At 42.3% G+C, this 25,947-nt stretch overlaps 1 protein-coding gene and 2 long non-coding RNA genes across 4 annotated transcripts in view; 1 reads left to right on the top strand and 2 right to left on the bottom strand.

Moving 5' to 3' along the window:
- mgat5 (alpha-1,6-mannosylglycoprotein 6-beta-N-acetylglucosaminyltransferase) overlaps positions 1-16,456 on the top strand; it is an 83,083-nt gene extending 66,627 nt beyond the window's left edge. Inside the window, exons 12-18 of one of the 2 annotated variants that reach the window (XR_005638500.1) lie at positions 4,259-4,408; positions 9,993-10,139; positions 10,245-10,361; positions 11,265-11,339; positions 12,149-12,306; positions 12,669-13,404; positions 13,884-16,456. Coding sequence is in view for 1 of the 2 variants with exons in the window: in XM_039793492.1 (XP_039649426.1) it covers positions 4,259-4,408; positions 9,993-10,139; positions 10,245-10,361; positions 11,265-11,339; positions 12,149-12,306; positions 12,669-12,867 (846 nt within the window). In the remaining variant the exon portion in view is untranslated. Of the gene's footprint in view, positions 1-4,258; positions 4,409-9,992; positions 10,140-10,244; positions 10,362-11,264; positions 11,340-12,148; positions 12,307-12,668 lie in introns of both variants that reach the window. The other variant, XM_039793492.1, reaches the window with a different exon arrangement.
- On the bottom strand, positions 16,380-17,614 carry LOC120554564. The gene is made up of 2 exons (XR_005638512.1): positions 17,077-17,614; positions 16,380-17,001 (listed from the first exon to the last, which is right to left on the bottom strand). It is a non-coding gene; the product is annotated as an uncharacterized LOC120554564 (long non-coding RNA).
- A 4,919-nt stretch (positions 17,615-22,533) lies between these two features.
- LOC120554563 lies at positions 22,534-24,597 on the bottom strand. Its single transcript, XR_005638511.1, has 2 exons — positions 24,376-24,597; positions 22,534-22,876 (listed from the first exon to the last, which is right to left on the bottom strand). It is a non-coding gene; the product is annotated as an uncharacterized LOC120554563 (long non-coding RNA).
- Positions 24,598-25,947: the final 1,350 nt, after the last annotated feature.

Below are 25,947 nucleotides of genomic sequence, written 5' to 3'. Positions count from 1 at the left end.
GTAATGCTAGCCGTCACAAACACGGATCAATGACAATAGTAAGTTAGCTGTGGATCTGAAACCTTTTTACCTTTACTTCCTCACTCCCCTTAGACTGCCGACAGAAAGCAGCAGCCGCCGCCTCTCCTGTTTCCTCTCCGAGCCAGGCTTTACAAATTCCCTCTGATTTACAAGGTCATAAAACTCGCCTCCTCCTCTCCTGCTTCAATCAACCTCTCCAGCTAAAGCAGTTATTTTATAACTCCCTAAGCACATGCTCCCGTACACGGCTGCCACAATCGATCTGCTACCTGGTTTCAGATTGCACATTGCATGTGGTTGGAGACATATATACATCCACATACAGTGCACACAAATCCACCAGGGCTTTTCTGAGGACATGGAGGGAAAAATCTTGTGACGCCTGTTAGTGTTACAAAGTCATAACGTTTTTCTGCTTAACCATGTGCTGACAGCCAAGACAGGTTTATGAACTGAAGTTGGCATATTATCATTACATGAAGGGAAAGCAAAGAAATTCCACAATGGATCTGAAAAATGGCAATGCACCACATGCTTCTCTTCCATGTTGTCCAACTTCTGTTGTCCTGTTGCGCTTTGCCAGGGATGGGATTTTTTTTTTTTTTTTTTACATCTTTCAACCCGTTTGTTCTTTTTGAACACGCTCCCTCCCTTTATTCCAACCAAGTGTGTCTGTGTGTGAGAGAGAGTCCAGCCATGCTCCAGAGAGCATTTGGCCAGTGATGTCCTCTGACCGTGAAGCTTTGTGTGGTGACAGCCTCGAAGCGTCATGGCAATCTATGTTCCTCTTCTGCACACACACACACACACACACACACACACACACACACACACACACACACACACACACACACACACACACACACACACACACACACACACACACACACACACACACAGAGCCACTCAAGGGGTCACCATAAACACATCACACACATCCTGCCTTAAGAAACTTTATGATGTTTTTCCTTCAGTAGTGTTTTTTTCTTCTTCTTTCCTCTCCATGCTGTCATGTCTCATGTACAGTAAATCCAACAATATTCATCTAAAATGTTCATTATAATCCATATTCTAACTTACTGTATGTTTAATATCCTATGTCATTAGAGTGTTTTACAATTGCTTTGGCTCCAAAACTCTGCACAGAAGCCATCGTAAAATACCATACTCATTCAAATGATTAAATAAAAAAATTAATTAAAAAAATGTAATTCTATGTTGAATGGCAACAACTCATTCCCAATCGGAACATTTGTCTAAAATGTATGTATGCCCTTAAGATTCTGTCAACTTTTGTATTTAAAACGCCATCAGCTGATGTGCAACGCATATCTTAAAGTTTAACCATTCTGCATATTTACATGAATCACCAGACTGCATAGGAATTACTGTGTTTTTAGACAGGTAAACATGTAAAAAAAGTATCAATGTTAATAGTATTTCTTGACTAATTTCTTTCTGTTACAAAGTGTGGATGTATCTGCTCTTCTTCTTTCATTGGCTCTTTCTGACCTCATGCACCACCTTCTATAGATTTGTACTTCTATAGATGTGTGTGTGTGTGTGTGTGTGTGTGTGTGTGTGTATCTTCTTCAGGTGCCTACCAGCAACGTTCATTTTTAAATCCCCTCACACACACAACCACGCACATAAATCCCAGCTCAGTTCTCCTGAGTGTAAAGATTACAGGGTTGTGATTTCACCTTCTAATTAGAACTTCTACACACACACACACACACACACACACACACACACACACACACACACACACACACACACACACACACACACACACACACACACACACACACACACACAAGGCTGCTTTAGTTACAGCAGGCTAGCTGGAGGCATCTGATAGCCATGCCTCCAGGGACCCTGACGAGCGGCTACCTGAAACTTAAGCCCCAAAAAAGAAGCACTGACGTACCCACACACACACACACACACACACACACACACAGACACAAAGAGAGAGAGAGAGAGAGAGAGTGAGAGCAGGGACATGACCTGGAGGCAGAACCGTTTCAAAGGCAGGCTCATGTGTAGGGCTTGTGTGTGAATTTGAAACAGGTAGCTTTTAACAGTAATGGCCTTCCTGCCCCATGAGTGTTGAAACTATTGGTAATCGATAATATTCCAGTGTGTGTGTGTGTGTGTGTGTGTGTGTGTGTGTGAACCTACTGGTGAATGTGCCTTTGAGGCATCCTGTCATTATGACAAAAATGGCAGGCTTTCATCTTACTGCCTCCCTGAAGGGCTGGGCTATAAGAGCGTTCCACTGTACTGTACTCGTCTTCTATATGGTGCAGGACTAGGTGCAAAAGACACATTTTACATTGCGGTTCAGCAGGAAACATAGGGACATTTTGTGTGCACATTTGGCAGGGTTATACGGCAGTCCTTATTTTTGAAAATCATAGACCTGCTGTGAAACTTTTAGTGTGGGGACCATCAAAGGCCTTATTATTATAGAAGTAATGTTTCCATCCAAACTGATTAACTTGACTCATTTTTTTTTTTTTATCTCTTATGTGTCTTTTATGACCAACTTGACAGTGATTGCCAAGAAAATAAAACGATGTTCAAAGTAAGCACATCATAGAAACTGTTAATAATATTTTAAGTTGATCAACAGACATTATTATGAAATTTTATGATATCACATTTTGCTGCACGGTCTGCTTAACCCCAACTCACACATAGCCTTGAATCACTTTGTATAGTCTCGCATTTGCCACAGCGCTGTGGAGAAAGGTCTAGTTCACGCAGCACTCTGGGATGGGAGCAAAATGTGCTCTGGTTTGTTGGCATGTCTTTAAACCAATCACAATCTAAGCACTGGATGGAGCCACGGTGCTGCTGCAAAATAGCCTCGGGAGGGAACTTGTTTTGGTGGATAGTGTACGTTCAAAGGTTGTTTTAGTCGTGCAAGAGAAAACTCAGATTGGACAGATAGTCTAGCTAGCTGTCTGGATTTACCCTGCAGAGATCTGAGGAGCAGTTAACCATAGTCCTCAGAAATCCACCAGAGTTTAAAATTCCAACACAAAGAAAGCGGGAAGGAAACGGACATCCGGCTGAATGAGGGACATGTGGCGGAATATCCCGCGGCATGTGAACAATACCGCAAGTGAAACTTCTTATACTAGACTACTTTTAGTATGACATAATTTATATAATGTAATTCTGCTTTAGTACACGCTGGACTGTTATCACGTGGAGTGAATTCTTAATCCTCCAAACACATGAAAGAATGCAGAGGCAAAGTGCATTCTGGGGAACATTAAAAGTGCCCTTGAAGATAAAAGCCCACTCTTAGGCAGAGAAAAAAATAATACAAATGTCTATTTTGGGGGCATATAATTGGTTTAAAAATATGATCAGTTTTGACCTCACAAGGTCTTCGTCAGGGTGGATATAATAAAAACAGATTAATTGCACCTGTTATAACAAACATTTTTATATCACATAATGATTTGATTCAGATAGGAGATACAATTGTTAAGGGTTACTCCTGCGATTTAGTATTATACTTAAATAAAGTTGGCAAATTCACAAAAGTTGCATTAAAAAAAGAATGGTCAAGGTTAGCAAAGGCTTTGATATCCTGATTGTCATTCCCTAGTTTGACAAGTAAATATAGCTAAACATTGGTGAAGTGCCCTTTTAAAACATGAAAATAGAATATGTATTTAGTTTGACCTTGTCCACTATAAAATCAGTCGGGTAGCATTCCTGTGTGATGGAAGTGGACTAGACATGACTTTTGGTATAAAGGAAGCAGGCTTTGTTGGCATGCTTTTTTTGTGTCTTTGATCAAGGGCATCACAAATCAGGTAGACCTTAATAACAATAGCAGGATATTGTGCGCACTGATGCTCCTCATACAGTGCTATTTTTAGCTCTGCCTGCCTTTGTGGCCAGATGGGCACTCAGGTAGCTCGGACAAAAGTTCATCAGGTCACATAACAAAGTAATGATCCTGGTCCACTCTCATAAACATGTAATTCAGAATTGTTCATTCCAGGATGTTTGTTTCTGGATTGGCCCAGCTGAACCTAAATAACCTCAATATTTTTCCTAACTAAATTAATTTCAATTTGTGTGAGTATTTTGCAAGAGTAGGAGGTGTTTCTGTCTTTGGAAAAACACTGTTTTCCAGAAGGTTTGTGGACCTCTTTTATTGAAAAGCTAACAGTGAAAATTTTTAATTTTATCTCCCTGTTTGTTCTAGGACAAAAAGAAATACCTTGACACCATCCACAGCTACATGGACGTCCACGGCACCGTGCACGGCACCAGCACCGTGCACCTTCCGAGCTACGTCAAGAACCACGGCATCCTGAGCGGCCGAGACTTGCAGTTCCTCCTCAGGGAAACCAGGGTGAGTCTCCCCAGCTGTAAATTATCTCACATGAAAAAAATGACCCTTCAGGTAAATAAAAGTGTGAGGGTACGGTACTTATTAGACGGCTATGAAAGCCAGAAACCAACTCCCACGGTTTTCCCTTTCATATTTTTTAAATAACCAAGAAAAAGGTGGCCCTGCTAACCTGCAGAATATTGAGGACACATTGTGTCTTTTTCACAAACCTTTTTTATGTGCAGAGGGTGTGAAACCTGCTGTGAACATTACTGTGATAGAAATTGGTGTGTAACGCTTACTTTAAAAAGCTTTTTTTGAATGAAGTTTCCTAAAATAAATCCCATTTTAGTGCTGAAATGTAACTCAAAAGACAAGAAAGAAGAAGTGAAAGGTTTGGAGAAAAGAGTCTTTGTTTTAACACAGGCTCTCTTCTGAAAGAGCCTTGACCCGAGTGGCTGTAGTTTGTCTGAGTCTGTCCTCGGCCGGCCATCCACAGAAGCACTTCTCCATTCACGTCATCACTTGTCTCTTCTTCTCACTTCTCAAACCACTCTCATCCACAAAGACAAGGACACAGCCACAGAGACTGCAACCAGGCTGAATTGTACCGGGTGGAGCAAGCGACACGCGCACACACACACGCACATACACACACACACACACACACACACACACACACACACACACACACACACACACACACACACACACACACACACACATACATTCACAGAATGTGTGTGAGCTGTTTAACACAAATGGCTTTGTTTTGTGGTAGTACTCAAAGCTGTGAAGTGGAGAGCATGTTACTGTACCTCAAACTGATGTAGGGCATTCCATCTGGTATAAATCCTGTACTTCAAATTTCAATTCAAATGCATTATATACAAAGTAAAAGCTGTTAGAGCAAAAACAAGAAACGCAATCAGATTTAGTTATTAATAATGCCTAAAGCAGATCAGCCTTCTCTTCATTCAGATGTATCTCTGGACAGTTACACAGTCGACAGTTAACAATGATAAAAGTGCCAGATTTACCACTCAAAATTCAGAGTTAGCTCCTTAAGATGGTCGAAAATGCTGTCTCTAGCTGACTTTTTATGTTTCACACTGTCTTGTTTTAAAACTAGAACCCTGTTGTAGGGGACTTGATGGCTACTGTACATGATACGGTGCTAAAAACACTGAGGCTAAAGCTGCATGCCCCAGGCAAAAAATCTATATTCTCAACATCCATGTGAAGACATGGAAATAAAGAAACATTGTTGTTGTATTGCAGTGTAGAACTAGTTACTCCCGGTATTATAAGTATGACAAGATAACAAACAGTGAGAACAGAAACATTTTTTGTTCCAAAATAACCCTGTCTGGCTGGTTAGTTTTCACTTTTTAATGTTACAAGAGAAAAGGCATTTAGGATGAGGACTAACCAATGTGTTTGGCTAATGTAAGTCTCTCTTGGGTACAATTAGCTGGGGTTCCTCAAATCCCATTAAGAGTAATACACAGCTGCTAACTTTAGCTTAAACTCTGATAGCATCCAAGACCAGCTTTAAAACAGTGAGGAAATACTGCACAGTGGATGTGTTAGTTGTGAACAGAGCCTTTTGAACCTGACCTGTAGCGCTACAAACTAATATAGTTAGTTTATGATATGGCCTTGGAAGTAGCTCTGGGGTACTACTGTAGGGAGTGAATTTTCACTACATTTTCTGGAGCTGCCCATTGCCATAGGGGGATTGGAATTAAATTGACATGGTCCTCGAAAAAACCTGTCTGCTGAAGGTAAAACACCTCATTAGTGCCGGCATTGAAAGATGGAGTCTGTTTTTTGGCTCCAGTCAGCATCCTTTTCAGAAGGATAAGGTGGGAGAGGGCTTCGATTTCTGTAGCCTCTGAAACCAGATGCCTTCCCATCAGAGCAAGAGAGGGAGGAGAGGCAGACAGAGAGAGGAGAGAGACATCAGACAGGAGCTGGGGCAGGGATACAAAGTGCAAAAGAGCCATAGACCATGATTCAGACGGTTATAGAAAATAAAAAGATGGATTGAGATTTAAACCCCTTTTTGTACTGAAAAGATTCTGGACATTGCTTCAGCCAAAAAAACGATTCTTGACTGCCAAATCCCGCTCTGTACTGAGCACCTAAAACCAAGGACACAGGGATGTTTGAGGCACTGACAGAGAAAAGCAAAGGTGTATTCAGCAGTGGAGCAGATCGTTGAAGTGTTGAAAACAGCTCGCTAAAGACTAAAGGGAAGCAACACTCTGTACATTGGTGCCAGAGAGGGCTGCACAAAGAATGTAGTGAATTTAGATTTGCTGAATTCATGTAGCCTACTCTGACAAGTGATGAGATACAGTATATACTTCCTTATCCTCTTATTACATTGTGGTTCTGCATGGAAAACCCATAGGGACTGGCCAATTAAATCCCACAAAACCCCAACATTTTAGCCACATAGTTGTTTAAGAGCTTGCGAGGAAAACAGGATGGGTTGTCGGCACGGTTTTCCTCGTGTTTCTTAAACAACAAATTTACTGTTAACTGCAATCAGACTGCCTGAGCTAATTGGCCTCGTGGGTTTTAACTATTGAGTGGACTGTAAAAAAGAGTGTGTGGAGGCGCTTCTGTGAAAAGAAGAGCGTGTTGCTGTTGGCGTCTGACATTTCATTTTCTCTCAAACTAAATTTCCCAAAATAAACTGACGTGCTGTTCTGTATCAGGGGAATAGTGTCATGATGTCAATGATCAAACCGCTGAAGTGTGGCAAAGCCTTACTGCGTCATGTTGCACGCTGATGGAGTCAAAGGTTTTAGTTTTTCTGATGTTGCTTCTCCTCTATATTGTATGTCTGTCTAACACTACCGGTTTAATTGTCTCTGGTAGTCTTACATGTGTTTCCTATTTTCTTTCTCTTTCGCACATCTCCACACATCCACTACATTTGAACCATAGATTTGTATGTAAGACAAGACTTCCTATTGTCTTACACATCATTATTGTCACCATATTCAACACATCCCATGGCAGATGCTGGAATTAACTCTCTGGGTCATTAAACTCAGCGACCGCCGTGTTCATCCTCAGAAAGACAGCTGACCGAACCATAAATGCAAAAGTTTGTGTGAGCTGCTACTGTATCTGAGAATTGAAGTACTGATGGTGTGTGATGATAGGACAATTGTAAGATGTAAGAAATATAAAATGAAAAAAACATTATTTTTTCTAATTTATTCAGGCTAATAGAAGATCTACGCAGAGATCTTATTCAAAGTTAAACGAGCCTCCTAACAAAGGAGCCACACCTGCATAGGAGTATTATTGCCATCAGTGTGATGCCTATCAAATTAAAGCATCTTCATTGTAGGTGTTGTATACTCATGCAAGGGTGTTTGAACAGAGGAGGACAAATCAATAGAACAACAGTTCTGACGTGAAGCGTTGGATCTTATAAGCGGGATGTCCTTCATGTACAGCATGAGCTTTGCAGTGCACATGAACACACAAACCGCTTGAATGCACACTAATCAGGAGCTTTCAGGTACAAGCAAAAATTCTTATTGATTCACATAAGAGATGCCGGCATCATTCATTAATTTGTACTACATCACTGCTTCTCCACTTAACCATAGAATCTGTCCCCCCCCTCTTCATCCCCTCCCCTCCTCGCTCCCTATAAAAGTGGGCGACTGTTTCTCGGCATTAAGGAGCTCTCATGCGCACACAGCACACACACACACACACACACACACACACACACACACACACACACACACACACACACACACACACACACACACACACACACACACACACACAGAGGAAGGAGTGTGCTTTGCTGCCACCTGTTGGCATAAGTCCGTCGTTAACGAGGCTGTAGCTGTTGACAAGAAACATTTGAGTTATGTTCACACATGAACTAAAGCATAATTCAGCCTAAGCTTAAGTCTGAGTAGTCATGTTTATACAGACATACATGGTACAGCCCTGAATTATGCGTTATAGAAAGTGTGTCATCAATCTCTCACACACACACACACACACACACACACACACACACACACACACACACACACACACACACACACACACACACACACACACACACACACACACACACACACAGACAGGCCAATACAAATACACAGACAGCCATTGTAGCCAGCCAGCTCTGGCCCTCCAGTAAAAGAGCCACTAGCCCATTGCCACCACCTCCACCCTCCTCTCTCTGTTTCTGCATACTTGTCTCACGCTCATGTGGATAAGCTGCTGCTACTACCTCACAAATATTCCCATCCAAGGGGGAGCCCCCTGTTGTTCTTTATATATCCCGTTCATACTGGCCATTAAAGTATCCCTTCTTAAAATGCTTCTAGTGTATGTGATGGGGGACCAAATCCACAGCGGGATTATAATATGAGCCACTTCAAGGCTTCAGCAGTCTGTGTTTATCGAATCAAGAGAGTATCCTCCACAGTTAGTCCTTTTTAGTAATCCTTAGTTAATCCTTTAATGCTTATGCTTTATTTCCTTTTAAGTATTTAAAATGTGTGCTCTACAAATAAACTTACCTTACAATATGTAGTAGGAGTAGACTCAGTTGTAATGCGATGTGAAGGCCTCACTGACGGCTTCTTTAATCATACAGTAAGACAGGTAGACTTACTTCTACTCAACATTATGATTCTTTTTTCACTTTTTTCTTACTGGATCATTTCAGTTTTATGTATTCTAACAATTATTCAAGTCCAATGAGGAAAATCACTCTTTTGGTTCAACTGCTCACAAGTCTTGTGCAACTGGCGATGAGGGGTTGCAAGTAGACATCGCTTGAATCACTTTTAGTGGTCACAAGCCACAAAGTTTGGAAAAGCACTGATTTCAGTCATCGGTAGAAACATAGTAAGCTAAAATGGGTCAGATCACGCGTGAGTGATAAATCTCAGGTGGTGTATTTATAATGGTTTATATTAGTATTTTGTTTTGTAAAATGGTTGTTTGTATGCCTATTTATATGCATATGTGTGATTTACTGTAATTGTTTTCCAAATGCTCATCAGGCTACTCAGATACAGCGTGTTTCCATCTGCAAAATATCCTCTCTCAAACGTCTAGTGGCCTTTGTGAGCAATAAACATTAGAGTGTCTTCATATTATTCGGCTTGTTTTTCCTCCCTTGTTTCATAGAGAAAATGTGCTGCCTCGGCTGTATTTAGTGCTGGTAACATGGGAGGGTTGCTTTAACAAGGGCTAACTGCTGCGATCAGCAGACAACAGAAACAGCCAGTGAACCTTTCTGCACCTCTCCATGCTTCTTGTTATTCTGGTTATTTCAGTAGCTCCCACATGCCACCTTCCCCCTGCCTTCAGTGTTCAACATGTGCTTTAAAAAACGTGTGAGCACAGACTAAGTTGGTGACTCTTGATTGGCTTACATTAGCAGCAGTGTTATCACATATGTGCAGAGGTTATACTTTAAATCATGACTATCCTCATCTACAGTTTAAGTTTTCTTTTCCTTAAGAAATAAATAAAAATAAAATATCCATGTGGAGGCAAATCAGTTTCTCAATATTTTTATATTTTCTCTCCACTGCAGTTGTTTGTGGGTCTGTCCTTCCCCTACGAGGGTCCTGCCCCCCTGGAGGCCATCGCCAACGGCTGCGCTTTCCTCAACCCCAAATTCAACCCTCCAAAGAGCAGCAAGAACACCGACTTCTTCAAAGGCAAACCCACGCTGAGAGAGGTGAGAGGAGGGGGGCCGGTCTGTGGGGACTCACACAGAGGTTTAACCCTTTTAAAAAGGTGTGTTTCCTTTCCCTGACCTCTACTCTCTCGTTGTTGTCTGCAGCTGACCTCTCAACATCCGTATGCTGAGGTGTACATCGGTCAGCCCCATGTGTGGACGGTGGATATCGAAAACTCTGCTGAGGTGGAGAAGGCCATTCGCTCCATCCTCAGCCAGAAGGTAAGGAACATTTTGATAGATTTTCCTCATGAAAAGTCTGCGTTGATACAGAAATAATTTGAAAACGTATGAGATGACTGTCTCAAGATGGATAGATAGATAGATAGATAGATGATTCATTATAATGATAATTTTCATTCTTGCTTGAAAAATCGCTTGAACAATTTCATAGGACAAAGGAAAAAAAACAGATCATCACAGTTGAGATGCTGGAACCAGAAAAAAAGGTAAATGATGAATCGATAATCAAAATATTAAGAGATAAGATAAGAGATCTATACAGTACAGTTCAGTACATAGAGGAACGGAATTGTGTTTCTCCTGGTCCCCAGTGCAAGTACAAAAATACGCAGGACAACTGTACAAATTATACAAATATAAACTATCAAAATTGAACACCCTAATTGACAGAAATGCTTGGATGGAAACTTGTCCAAAGGATAAGTGAAAGCACGGGGGAAAGAAAGTGAGATCCTGTTCCGTCTTGGCGTCCAGGCCCATGCATATTTAAAGGTCGGGTTAGGGACCTCGTGTTGTGTTGTGCTCCGCCGAGCGAGTCGGAACAATGGTTTTGTTCACTGGACGAGCCTGCGGAGCCTCATATGCTTTGTGATCCGTGGCGAGCTGCAGCCTACCAGGCTCCGGCTGGGCTCGGGAGAAAGCAGCTAGTGACTTAGTGCTACAACAAAGGCTTCAGTTGTTGGTCCTCAAAATCCAAGTCTGTGGAGGTTGATAGTGGTGCAAAGGGCAGACAGCTGGCTAACGTTTCACCAGGCTGAGCTCACACACATACAGTGAAACGAGCTCATGCCTGGCTCTGGAGGTGTGCTGTAAAGTGTGCGACCAGAGTATCCTCTCCTGGCACTTCTGTGACCAGTCTGTGTTTTGTGTTTATGTGATCAGATTGAGCCCTACCTGCCCTATGAGTTCACCTGCGAGGGTATGCTGCAGAGAGTCAACGCCTTCATTGAGAACCAGGTACTGCCTCTAGATGGATTCCCTCCTCATGTTCTTTTCACATGTTCATATTTAGGATACAAGCATATCCGAATGTTGGTCTACTGAGACTTGATTATAGCTGAATGAAAATCCAAATCTCTTCCAAAAGACAAGCGCAAATGATGACTTTTATCTCTGCTGACAACAGCTCTCCAGCTCTTCTCTGTTCACTCGTAACGCTGCTGCTGCCATCATCGTCATCACTGTTGAAAATGTGATGTGTGTGTGTGTGTGTGTGTGTGTGTGGTGGGGGGGGGGTTCTACAGGGGCCACAAAGATGTGAAAGCCAAACATTTCAGCTGTTGTTGAGTCACTTGCATAGCTTAATAACCCTGTCAACAAAATGAAGATTCCAGATACTTTTTGTAGAACAAGAGTGCAACCAACGTGCAACAATCAAGACATCACAGCTTTAAAATATAATTAAAAAAAAAAAAGTTATGCTTAGCTTTGAAATTTGTGGGAGGATTTGTGAATGTGGAATTTGCCTATTAGTACAATTATGTTTAGTAATAACTAGTAGGATCATGTATTTTGGTTCTGGATGATTTCAATCAACAGCAGTCAGTAACACAATTTCATATTTACCATGTTAGTACACTCAGGACTGGTAATTTGAATGCCCTTAATTGTTAAAATAGGTATCACATCAATGTTGTTTAATTATCTGTGTCATACCAGATGGAATGGCTTTATTCAGACAGAAATTCTACGTTTTTGTTTCAAAGCTGGCCTGTGTTGCAGTGTGTGTTGTATTTCCGTTGTGTGACATGATGTTGTGTTGTCAGGACTTCTGCCACGGTCAGGTGATGTGGCCCCCTCTCAGCGCTCTGCAGGTGAAACTGGCCGAGCCGGGCCACTCCTGTAAGCAGGTGTGTCAGGAGGAGCAGCTCATCTGTGAGCCCTCCTTCTTCCAACACCTCAACAAGGACAAGGACCTGGCCAGGTGGGATACATACATACACACACACACACACACACACATAATAATAATATATATTATATACATCGAGAGATGGAACACACTTTCTCCCTGTCCTAGTTGTTATTTTAAAAGTGTCCTCTAGGTGGCAGCACACTTCAGGTTATTGGTGACTTTAGGTTAAAACCACTGGAGAGCCCCGTTTATTTCCTGGAATACATGGGTCAATGCTCATAACTGATGCTGAAGAACATTACTTTAGTTGAGTGTTTGTTCAGCTTCTCCTCTCTCTCTCTCTCTCTCTCTCCTTTTCACTCTAATTCAAACAGAAATAAATAGTCATTAAGCATAACAGCTGAAGGAAATCTCTCTTTCATGTGTTTCAGGTTTGGCGTGGACTGTCAGACGGTGGAGTCGAGTGCAGACACGCTGGTCCCGGCGTACAGCGAGGCTCGCCACCACTGCATCTTCCAGTCTGACCTGCTGCTGTTCAGCTGCGCCGGCGCCCACCAGTCGCTGCGACGCATCTGCCCCTGCCGTGACTACATGAAGGGCCAGGTGGCGCTGTGCAAAGACTGCCTATAGCACCAACACCCAGGCTGAAGGGAGGGGGGGGCTGACCGAGAGATAGGACGGTGTTCAGGCGTGGCTGGATGCCGTTTAACGAAGTCGGAGTAGCTCGATGAGCGTGTTTGAGAGACATGCAGCTGTCAATCAAACACACACACCAGACTTTTGTGGGAAGCTGTCTGCGCAGAAAAACATTCCCAGGACTGCGTATGTTCATCATATTTATTGTTTTCCCCGGCTGCTGGAGGTAAAGCAGCCCAACCTGAGCATCCGTCAACCCTCTGGTTCACCAGCGGCGGCGCTGCAAGTCCCGGAAGCGGTGTAAAATTACTTGAATCAACAAAAGGAGTCGTCTTTAAAACCGCAGCCTCCTTGGTGGACTGCACATCAGTGACTGCCTGCCTGTTTGTCTTCAGGTTCATCACGGCAGCAAGGCACCAAGGAGACTCAACCACCCTTCCTGACAGCCACCTCCCCCCCCCCCCCCCTCCCACTCCAACCCCTCCATCCACCACCCCTGGTCAAATCTGAAGCTGTTTATTCATTCTTTAGGTAGGTTTGCACTGGACTGACATGCCTGAAGGCAGAGAGAGACACACACACACGCACGCACGCACGCACGCACACACACGCACACACACACACACACACACACACACACACAGGCTAACAGACGGCGGCTAAAGAAGAACCCAGTTTTACACTGTAACCAACTCGTTCCTCTCTTCTGGACCAGCACGATGAGAGCGGACGTATGTAACGTAGAGATCTAGATTTTTATTCTGGAAGTTTTAGCATTTCCAGACACGTACCCCAGACTTAAAGGCAGTCCTCATTCCCTCTTAAAAGACTGAAAAGTCCAGTTGTGGATCAGTCACCGGCATGGTCCGCCCCTTGATTTTCATACATTCACTTTTAAATTGCACACTTTATTTTAAATGACTTTTATCAAAAAGAGGATTTAGTGTGTGTGTTTCTACAAAAGGCCAGTAGGGGAGCGTAACATTTCTTTTCCGTTCCGACTGTTGCAGCAGTATGCCATGCGGTACTACGCACACATTGAGAGGCGAGGATCAGGGAGGGGCTAAAGCTGAAGCTGTCGTGTACGGAGTGGCCGCATCGTAGGATGTCGTGACGTTTTCGTCGTAGATGATAAACCGTCGTCAGTAGCAGTGGTAACACCTAGATACACCGCAGCCCAGGCGAGGAAGCCTCTACAACACGTTTGGTTTGTCTGTGTCTACACAAACTGTTAGAATACAGAAACACAGATCCACACTCCTCTAACATCTTGCCAGACAAAAGCTGTAAATCCTTTCAAGCTAACTGTAAGCAACAAAAACATGCCAACGAAGCGTTCCTGCAACGCAAAACCTCGCATCTCCTCATTTATTTCGATAATTGTTAGGATGTTAATTTGCCTGCAGATTTGCGAAGAAAAAAAATTGAGATAAAAGTAAAATTCGTAGTTCTTGTGGTGAAAAGCAATGCACTACGGTAATCCATTTGCAGAGGTTTAACAAGATATTAGTAACACTGTATATTGTTCATATGGGTTTTAAAGGTTTTCTTTTGTATTTATTTACTATACAGATCTTTATCTCTGTGTTTGCTGGAAATCTTTGTTTTTAATTTATAGGAGGGGTGTCTCTTTTTTTCTCTCTCCTTTTTATAGATTTTTATTTATGGATAGTAATTTATAAAAAAATAAAAAAATAAGCTTGTTTGTCTGTGAGTGTATGACCGGGAGGAGGGAGGCGTTGTCTGCCTCTGTTCAGCTCTCAGCAGTGATGTGAAAAGACCTTATAGATTCGAGTTTCGCTGGTTATTTCATGATTGACTTAGCATTTTTATAGAATTTCATTTCTTTAAAAAGCTAAAAACTTGGGGATTGGTTTTAAACTGATATCTTTAGTTTTTTTTAAACTTTAACTGTAGAATAAGACTTGTCTAAATCTTTTCATCATCACTGTGTGGTTAAAGATGGACAGCAGTGGACCAACATGCCTCGTTTCATTGTTAAAGCCAGCAGGAGCCTCATACACTCTGCTTTTATTTCCAATCTCAGTTTTTCTGTTTGCACACGTGTAAATTCAGATTGAACGGCACCGTCCAGCTACAGTACGCCACCTGTACTTTGTCAGTGTCGCCTCAGACTGTTTTTATGTTGTTTTTTTACTTTTGTAAACAGGTCCAGTGATCTGCTGCCAATTTAGTTTTTCAAAAAACATGATGTGCCTTTTTCATGGTTCAACTTTGGGTTCTGCTTGTGTTTAATTATGGGCGAGCTGTTTGAGCCTGACAGTCGGCTGTGGTGTTCCCCGGCTTCAGGTCAACATCACTTGGGACCTGATCAAACACAGCTTAGCACTCGTGATACAGCTTTCACTCCCAAATGTAACCATTTTCTGTTTTCTGAATCAGATTTATCTTTTGCTTAAATTGAAATAATTTTAATTATGTATCTATCTTTAATTTATTACAATTAAAATCGGTTCATTGAATCGCTCCAAACCTTGTGATTTGTTCCATTTGGTTGCTGAGTTGCTTAGGTCTGGAAAAGTAAACTGATTGGCCATTCATAGAACTATAAGAAAGGATGATACCAGTGTTTGTTGACTTCAGCGAATGTTTACCTTCCATTTTTGAAAATGCCAGTAGCCTATCAGTGGATGTACATGTTTATAGTAATTGGATTACCATTACCTTCCAGCAGTAATTTGATTTCAGAAACATCCATGTAAACTCTTCATTTGGGAACCTTTTTTTCCCCAGTTAATCAATTAGAAATGAGTTTTCTACATGACTAAAAACCATGTATAAACTGGTGAGTAATCAGATTAATGCAGCACACTGATTTTATTACCTTAAACTGATTACTCACAGCAGTGACTTCCTGCGATGAGTTCTGACTCTACGCAGCAGTGATATAGTAAGAAAGAAACGACAGTGGTGTTATCCTTTCATTTACATCATAAGGCTTATGATATTCTATAGTGGTGTTATTTTCAAAACGTCCCATGTGTGGACCAAAACCAACAATGTGTTAGGCCGTCTCTCAATACTTTAACTTCCCTACCTGTCTGTGGGATTTGCTGACAATAACAAAAATATAGAATATCACCTCTTATCCTTGTACACGTCAAACACGTGTACAGTAGTGAAACTTGGCTTCAGTTATTTTTCAATAAAAAGCAAGAAAGTCTGTCAAAGCTGTTCCGTTGCATTATGTAACCTTCTGTTAGTCAGGCTTATTCTGAGCATGCTGTCCATCAGATTATCAACTGTTTGGTTTCAAAAGAACAAAATGGTTTCTTCACCATATCTGTCTTTGTTAACCTCAGCATTGAATGTCTCCATTGTAAAAAAGAAAAAAAGAAAACTAGACCAGCTACTTACAGTCATGCAAACATGTATCAATCTTTGTGTTTTAATCTGTCGGTTAGCATCCAGTGTCTGAATCACTAGAGCGGTGATGATTGTGGTCCAAGCGGCGATAGGTGAAAAACGCAATGACAACATTTTCATTTTGTTTTCACAGTCCTTGACGAGTAAGAGGGATATAACTTTATTTTTAAATAAACTTTTTTTCTGTGACAAAAGGCTCAGACTCTGGTTTAATATTTGTTTTACATCACAGCGATACAGATTCAGTATTTACATCGGCACAAGAGAGCCCCACAGTGTGAGCAGATACGCATGTCTAACAAGTCATACAATGTTTAGTAAATGATTACCATCAACCAGCATTACTACTATATTACTCCACAAGTCAACAAACTTAAATCACCAGAAAAATAGAGTTCCCTTATAAATCCCAAAACAAACTGCAGCTCAAGATAAGAGAGGACACATATTGACTTTTGACACAATATCAAGATCAATGTTGACTTGTCTGTTGTCCAAAACCATCACTGCAGTGTGTGTGTTGGAACCAGTTTCATTGATGGGGAGCCAGCACGGTGTTCAGTGGTAACAACCACCAGGCATCATGTACATTTATTTTATGTCTTTTTATTTATATTTGTATTTATTTTATTTCATTTCAAGGTTTGGGTATGAACACTTGCAACTGTGCTACCACAGACAGAAACCTGTCGGTCACCTCTCGCCCTCGGCCCAGGCGGCCTCTATACCCGTGCTGCCCACCTGAAAGAAAAGCACACATTGATCAAATGCTCCTCGTCTCTGAACTGAAGATGGTGCTGTACAAAGCCTCGCCACCTCTTCTGAAGGTCTGACCACATAGGGAGGGTTGAAGAGAAGGACATCCACTTTTCCACTTAAGCAGGACAGGAGACACTCGAAGGAAAAGAAAACAACGAAGGAAAGGAAAACAACACATTAAATTCAGAAAGTTGCACTCGAAGCATGTGAATACCTGACATGTAAATGTAAAAGTCTCAGCAGTGATGTGTTGACAGGCTGCAGTGAAACATTGTTGCAGGGAGCTGTCTTTGCTGTGCACTGTGCTGCTGCAGGACTCCCATCACTGCTACTGAGAGAGACAATCATGCTTCTATTTAAGATTTGTTTCCTCCCATGCATCTACAACAAGTAAGCTGTAAGTTGTATTGGCTGGGCGTGACAATTTTCTTCACACTCGCAGATATAGAGCTGAAGGTCCAACCACTGATGCCAGAAAAGCTGACAGCACTCCTGAACCGCTGGCCTTCTCCAGACACACACACATGGGCTACAAACAGCAGAGCACACGTAAACATCCAGAAGTGATGTTCAGGTGAACTAAAGGAGATGTATGACGCCGCCGCCCGCAGCCTGTCTGCGTCTTTCTCAGGGGTCAACCAATAGGAAAGAGTCCTCCCGGCCTCGTAGAACTTCTGGGAAGTCTCCTCTTCCTGGATGGGAGTAAACTTGTTGTTGGTAACGTTAGACTTTTACATGCTGTTCCTGTTCCTGTTACAATCAGGAAAAGGTATTTGAAAGTACATAGTGACACGATAATATACAACTGAAAACATCCAGAACTACAGCAGCCAATATGTTCCTGAACATAAACCCTTCTGAGCACAAACATCTTTATTTTCTACCTAGGAAATTGTTTATAAAAATTACATTTGATGTAAAAAGAGAAAACAACTTCTGCACAAATTCTCTAAAACCACCTGACCAGCGGGTTATAGAAGATGTAACACAGGCTACTTCTACATTTCTACATAGACTTGTGTATATATAACATTTACTTTACTCTGTACTGTATTTGCATGTATATAAAAGACGTCAGAGGTTGGACTGCGCGCCACAGAGCAGTCTCTTCCTTAGGCAATAATCATCCGTGGCCCCTTCTTATCTACTGTCTATGGTGGCACCATCCACACGCCATAACCCGGAACACAAAAAAACACACGGTTCCGGTGTCCCGTTGCTAACTTACAGCTAGCGTACATGCTAACGACGTCTGTAGCCTACAGTTTGGTACTTTGGCTGTTTGGGGGCGAATAAACAAACGACCCAGCGGTCGGTCACGTTCACCGGAATGATCGGTGCTTTTATTTGTCACACACCTGTGGATAGATGCAGCCTCAATGGATGTCATGTGGCAGAAGAGGAACCTTCTACAGACCAACTGGAAGGAAGGAGGTAGGACATGTTTTCTCTCCCTATTAAACTAACAGCTGCTGGGTTGAAGGATTGAGTTCATTTGAAAGGCTCAGATCACACGGAGTCCACAATCTCAACAACATTGTAAGGATTATGAAATGAATCTTGAGTAATTGAGTTGTATGTAGTGATGGAGCAGAGTGTAAACTGCTGTCCTCCGTGTTCCATCTTCTAAAACCCGCTGGTCGGGTGGCTGCCTCGGTGTTGAGAAGGTTGGAGTTTGAAGCCCTCGGCAGGTCTGCTGGCTTTGGAAGGAGTAAACACACAAGCAATGTGTGAAATGTTTGAGAGAACGTGTGCTGAAGCTGAATGTTGTGTCAGCTCATGACACCGACGGCAGCGTTAGTTTGAGAGTTGTCGGTAAGCTGTCAGAGAGGCCGTGTGAGTGTGCTAGGCTTGGTGGTGTAGTGCTGTTGTTGGTTCTCATCGATCTCTGACAACGTTTAGCCGGCTCCATCTTCTCCACTCAGATGGGTTTAGAGTTTGACGTTTTGTAGACAAAACACTGAAAATAATGCAGCCGAGTGTGAAGGTAGATTGTAGTTCTTTCCGGTACTACCCTTCATCGCTTAATATTGTTCTCCTCCCGCCCGCAGCTTCATGCATCCCTGAACACACACGTTGCATTTATTTAAATTGTGTAAGTGCCACAGAATCGTTTGTTATGGTTGACAAAACTTTTCAAACCCTACAACTTTGCTGGTAATTTGTCAGCCATTGACCGGTGCAGATGACATCATTTGTGTGGTTTGGTCATCAAAACATTAAATACTGGATCATTAAATCAAACGCACCCTTCCCAGTGCTGTGTGTGTTCAGTAAGTAAAGAAGAGCGGTCGCCCACCATTATTACGCCAGAGTTCCAGAAGTAGCGTAGCTTGTTGGACCTGCCGTCCGTGGTGTAGGAATAAACCGAAGATCAGGAAACATCACAACTTATTTAGTCTGTCATTTTATTTGGGAGATTTTTGCCATAAACGACCCACAGCACTGAATATCAGGCAGTCAGCTGTAGGAGAAGTAGACGTTAACCAGCAGCAACTAAACAGCTTTGGACAGGCGGTTCCTCCAGCATGGATTAAAAACCCACAGGTCAACCACTGACCCTGGAACGATTTAGAAGCAGTTGATAAGAAAACTACCTGTTGTTTATGTCAGCAGATGTCTTTTCTTGTTGGAAATGTGATTGTATCAGACCCCTGTTTCCCCTGGTTGTATCCCTAATATTAATATGTATGGCACATTTCATTTGTATGGTCTTTGTGTCAGCTGGATTGACCTTAGGGTGCAGCTCAGACACTAAATGATGTTAACAAGACAGGGGCCCGCTCCTGCTTGGGAGCTACAGTTCTCAGCACTAGTAGCTCTACCTTGTGTCTCGGTGTCTTTTATTCCTCCTTAAGGAAAAGAAATGGACCCAGATGTATTGAAGCAGAACAATCCAATAAACTCTTCTTTCTCTTGTTTTCTCCCCAGATGAGTGCAGAGTTTCCGGACCACAACGGAGAAGTTCCTTCACTCCATTCATGCCGCCTTCTCTCCGTACTCACTGTATACTTTAATAAAAAAGTTATAGTAGTAGTATGTATTGTCAAAACAATCTCAGAAAAAGCCATAAAAAATGTCAAAAGTGTTATTACATAGTTATTACACGGTTATAACACGTATTATGTCAAAAAACTATCAAAAGTCATACACAAATGTCAAAAGGTATTATTACACAGTTGTACATGGGATAAAAGTGGACGTAAATTATATTTTTTGTTGATAAAAAAATTCTCAAAGAATTCCAAAAAAAACCCTTTTTTTTTTTTTCTTCTCTGGTCCCTCCCTTTCTCTGAGTTGCCCTGCTCTTCTCTAGGTTCCCCAACTCTGTCGCTCCCTTTCTCTGAGTTCTCTAACACTGATTCCTGCCTGTCCTTGTCTTAACACTCCCCTACTCTCTTCCTGCCTGCACTTCCTTTCCTATCTGGGGGGCCTATCTAAGTGCACATACGCTGATACCGAGCTGGTCTTGAACACGACACTGGCGCCTTTAGTGGCGAGGACAAACCAACCGCGCCACCAACGCATGTACTCCTGGAACTGTTCTCCGGGTGTATTTGTCTTTGACATTCTGGGTGTAAAGCTCAAAACAAATTGACTGTTGTATTGGAACACATGACCTTTGTGTCTCCCAACCAGTGTTCCATCACACTGAGCTATCAGATCTCACCAACGTGCTCCTGTCTAGTTGTGTATTTGTCTTTGTCATTCTGGGTGTAAAACTCAAAATAATTTGCCAAACTCTGTATTGGAACCCATAACCTTTGAGTCTTCTAACCATCGCTTCGTCACACTGAACTATCAGATCTGATACAAGCTGCATCTGTTTAATCGTCTATTTAACTTCTTCATTTTGAGTGTTGGACCTTAAAATTTAGTGTGCCATAAAAGAGTTAAACCCACAACCTTCTGAACCGGGATTTGATCCTTCAACCTCACATTGTCGCGTCATCGTCTTATCCTGGTGAGCTATTCCTCGGGCTGGAAATTTTTTTTCGTTCTATTATTTGTTCTTCCTTGGAGATCTTTAGCCAATCAGGGAGTCGGGGTGAGGGGAGGGGGAGTTTTTATCTGATCTGATGCTAGATCACATCTAGTGGATGTGATCTAGCATCCTTTTGTCCCACACAACATTCAGCTGCTTATTAACAAGCTCTGACCACATGGTCCGATGTGGCACTCTTGGACTTGCATGGTGTTTTTAATGTTCATTATAGAGAGAGAAGTGACTCAGCAAGACAGGCTGATGCCTCCCGGTAAATGCTAGATCACATCCACTAGATGTGTTTTTAATGTGGTTAGGTTCAGGCATGGGGGGAGGGGGGTAGATGCTAGATCACATCCACTAGACATGTTGACGTCGTTAGGTTCGGGCCAAATCAGTCCTTTGACATGGACACGTCTAGTGGATGGGATCTAGCATCAGAGCAGAAAAAAAATAGAAAAAAACTCCCCCTCCCCTCACCCCGACTCCCTGATTGGCTAAAGATCTCCAAGGAAGAACAAATAATAGAACGAAAAAAAATTTCCAGCCCGAGGAATAGCTCACCTGGATAAGACGATGACGCGACAATGTGAGGTTGAAGGATCAAATCCCGGTTCAGTCAGGAGAGTTTTTAAATTTTTTGCCTCATTGATGTGAACGTTAAATACAACCTCCAAGCAGAAAGTTCCTAGCATCATAGATAGCTCAGCATGATAATACCCACATGATCTGTTCAGGAGGTTGTGGGTTTAACTCCTTTAGGGCACACTAAATTTGAAGGCCCAACACCCAAAATGAATAGTGAAATACACAACTAAACACATGCCAATTGTGACAAATCTGATAGTTCAGTGTGATGGATCGCTGGTTGGGTAACACAAAGGTCATGGGTTCCAGTACAAGTACACTCAATTTATTTTGAGCTTTACACCCAGAATGACAAAGACAAATACACCCGGAGAACTGTCCCCTGCGTACTTGTGTAGGTAGCAAAGTTGGTTTGTGCTCGACTCTAAGGCGCCCAGGGTTGAGTGTTCAAGACCGGCTCGTTGCCAGCGTATGTGCAAACACTTAGATAGGCCCCCCAGATAGGTAAGAGAGGTTAGGAAAGGAAGTGCAGGCAAGAAGAGAGTAGGAGAGTATTAAGACAAGGACAGGCAGAAACCAGAGTAGGACAACTCAGAGAAAGGGAGAGACCAGAGTAGGACACCTCAGAGAAAGGGAGAGACCAGAGTCGGACAACTCAGAGACAGGGAGAGACCAGAGTAGGACACCTCAGAGAAAGGGAGAGACCAGAGTAGGACACCTCAGAGAAAGGGAGAGACCAGAGTAGGACAACTCAGAGACAGGGAGAGACCAGAGTAGGACACCTCAGAGAAAGGGAGAGACCAGAGTAGGACAACTCAGAGACAGGGAGAGACCAGAGTAGGACACCTCAGAGAAAGGGAGAGAACAGGAGAAAGGAAGTGAGCATTAGTTTTAAGAAAAAAAAACTTTTTTTAGATTTATTATTTTTTTATAATGCTTTATTTTATGGACGACAAAATAATTTACGTCCACTTTTATGGCATGGCCTGTGTACAACTGTGTAATAACACTTTTTTACATTTTTCTTTTACTTTTTAATAGATTTTTTTGTCATAATACATGTTATAACAATGTTATAGCATTGTAATAACTATGTAATAACACTTTTTGACATTATGTATGACTTTTCTGAGCTTTTTTTGACAGAATACGTACTATTACTTACTTTTTTATTAAATTATTTAATGACATACAATACTATGAGTATACAGTGAGTACGGAGAGAAGGCGGCATGAATGGAGTGAAGGAACTTCTCCGTTGTGGTCCGGAAACTCTGCACTCATCTGGGGAGAAAACAAGAGAAAGAAGAGTTTATTGGATTGTTCTGCTTCAATACATCTGGGTCCATTTCTTTTCCTTAAGGAGGAATAAAAGACACCGAGACACAAGGTAGAGCTACTAGTGCTGAGAACTGTAGCTCCCAAGCAGAGGACGGGCCCTGTCTTGTTAACATCATTTAGTGTCTGAGCTGCACCCTAAGGTCAATCCAGCTGACACAAAGACCATACAAATGAAATGTGCCATACATATTAATATTAGGGATACAACCAGGGGAAACAGGGGTCTGATACAATCACATTTCCAACAAGAAAAGACATCTGCTGACATAAACAACAGGTAGTTTTCTTATCAACTGCTTCTAAATCGTTCCAGGGTCAGTGGTTGACCTGTGGGTTTTTAATCCATGCTGGAGGAACCGCCTGTCCAAAGCTGTTTAGTTGCTGCTGGTTAACGTCTACTTCTCCTACAGCTGACTGCATGATATTCAGTGCTGTGGGTCGTTTATGGCAAAAATCTCCCAAATAAAATGACTAATAAATAAGTTGTGATGTTTCCTGATCTTCGGTTTATTCCTACACCACGGACGGCAGGTCCAACAAGCTACGCTACTTCTGGAATTCTGGCGTAATAATGGTGGGCGACCGCTCTTCTTTACTTACTGAACACACACAGCACTTGGAAGGGTGCGTTTGATTTAATGATCCAGTATTTAATGTTTTGATGACCAAACCACACAAATGATGTCATCTGCACCGGTCAATGGCTGACAAATTACCAGCAAAGTTGTAGGGTTTGAAAAGTTTTGTCAACCATAACAAACGATTCTGTGGCACTTACACAGTTTAAATAAATGCAACGTGTGTGTTCAGGGATGCATGAAGCTGCGGGCGGGAGGAGAACAATATTAAGCGATGAAGGGTAGTACCGGAAAGAACTACAATCTACCTTCACACTCGGCTGCATTATTTCCAGTGTTTTGTCTACAAAACGTCAAACTCTAAACCCATCTGAGTGGAGAAGATGGAGCCGGCTAAACGTTGTCAGAGATCGATGAGAACCAACAACAGCACTACACCACCAAGCCTAGCACACTCACACGGCCTCTCTGACAGCTTACCGACAACTCTCAAACTAACGCTGCCGTCGGTGTCATGAGCTGACACAACATTCAGCTTCAGCACACGTTCTCTCAAACATTTCACACACTGCTTTGTGTGTTTACTCCTTCCAAAGCCAGCAGACCTGCCGAGGGCTTCAAACTCCAACCTTCTCAACACCGAGGCAGCCACCCGACCAGCGGGTTTTAGAAGATGGAACACAGGGAGGACAGCAGTTTACACTCTGCTCCATCACTACATACAACTCAATTACTCAAGATTCATTTCATAATCCTTACAATGTTGTTGAGATTGTGGACTCCGTGTGATCTGAGCCTTTCAAATGAACTCAATCCTTCAACCCAGCAGCTGTTAGTTTAATAGGGAGAGAAAACATGTCCTACCTCCTTCCTTCAGTTGGTCTGTAGAAGGTTCCTCTTCTTACCACATGACATCCATTGAGGCTGCATCTATCCACAGGTGTGTGACAAATAAAAGCACCGATCATTCCGGTGAACGTGACCGACCGCTGGGTCGTTTGTTTATTCGCCCCCAAACAGCCAAAGTACCAAACTGTAGGCTACAGACGTCGTTAGCATGTACGCTAGCTGTAAGTTAGCAACGGGACACCGGAACCGTGTGTTTGTTTGTGTGTCCGGGTTATGGCGTGTGGATGGTGCCACCATAGACAGTAGATAAGAAGGGGGCCACGGATGATTATTGCCTAAGGAAGAGACTGCTCTGTGGCGCGCAGTCCAACCTCTGACGTCTTTTATATACATGCAAATACAGTACAGAGTAAAGTAAATGTTATATATACACAAGTCTATGTAGAAATGTAGAAGTAGCCTGTGTTACATCTTCTATAACCCGCTGGTCAGGTGGTTTTAGAGAATTTGTGCAGAAGTTGTTTTCTCTTTTTACATCAAATGTAATTTTTATAAACAATTTCCTAGGTAGAAAATAAAGATGTTTGTGCTCAGAAGGGTTTATGTTCAGGAACATATTGGCTGCTGTAGTTCTGGATGTTTTCAGTTGTATATTATCGTGTCACTATGTACTTTCAAATACCTTTTCCTGATTGTAACAGGAACAGGAACAGCATGTAAAAGTCTAACGTTACCAACAACAAGTTTACTCCCATCCAGGAAGAGGAGACTTCCCAGAAGTTTACGAGCCGGTGGAGGACTCTTTCCTATTGGTTGACCCCCTGGAGAAAGACGCAGACAGGCTGCGGCTGACGGCGTCATACATCTCCTTTAGTTCACCTGAACATCACTTCTGGATGTTTACGTGTGCTCTGCTGTTTGTAGCCCATGTGTGTGTGTCTGGAGAAGGCCAGCGGTTCAGGAGTGCTGTCAGCTTTTCTGGCATCAGTGGTTGGACCTTCAGCTCTATATCTGCGAGTGTGAAGAAAATTGTCACGCCCAGCCAATACAACTTACAGCTTACTTGTTGTAGATGCATGGGAGGAAACAAATCTTAAATAGAAGCATGATTGTCTCTCTCAGTAGCAGTGATGGGAGTCCTGCAGCAGCACAGTGCACAGCAAAGACAGCTCCCTGCAACAATGTTTCACTGCAGCCTGTCAACACATCACTGCTGAGACTTTTACATTCACATACTAGTAATGGCAAGGTACGAGCTTTACGTCTCCAGAGGCTGACTAATGACCACAGTCTGTACATTGATCAGCCCAACTGTCAGCATCGCTTGAGAAGTCCAGAACACGTCTCAGGGGGCATTCTATTAGACTTACTTACTCATTATATATTTGAATTCAGATATACTATACTACAGGTTTTTTTTAATCACTTTTTTTTGACATACTATTCAATCCTCTTTTTGACATATGATGACTCTTATTTATTTTTAAATTACTAAACTATGACTTTTTTAGGATTTTTTTTCAAAATACTAAAAGCTGTTACATTGCATTATGTAACCTGTTAGTCAGGCTTATTCTGAGCATGCTG

The sequence above is a fragment of the Perca fluviatilis genome, chromosome 24 (assembly GCF_010015445.1).
Source record: "Perca fluviatilis chromosome 24, GENO_Pfluv_1.0, whole genome shotgun sequence".
Lineage (NCBI taxonomy): Eukaryota > Metazoa > Chordata > Actinopteri > Perciformes > Percidae > Perca > Perca fluviatilis.
The sequence above is the reverse complement of the archived record's forward strand: the minus strand, read 5'-3'. Positions and strand labels throughout refer to the sequence as shown.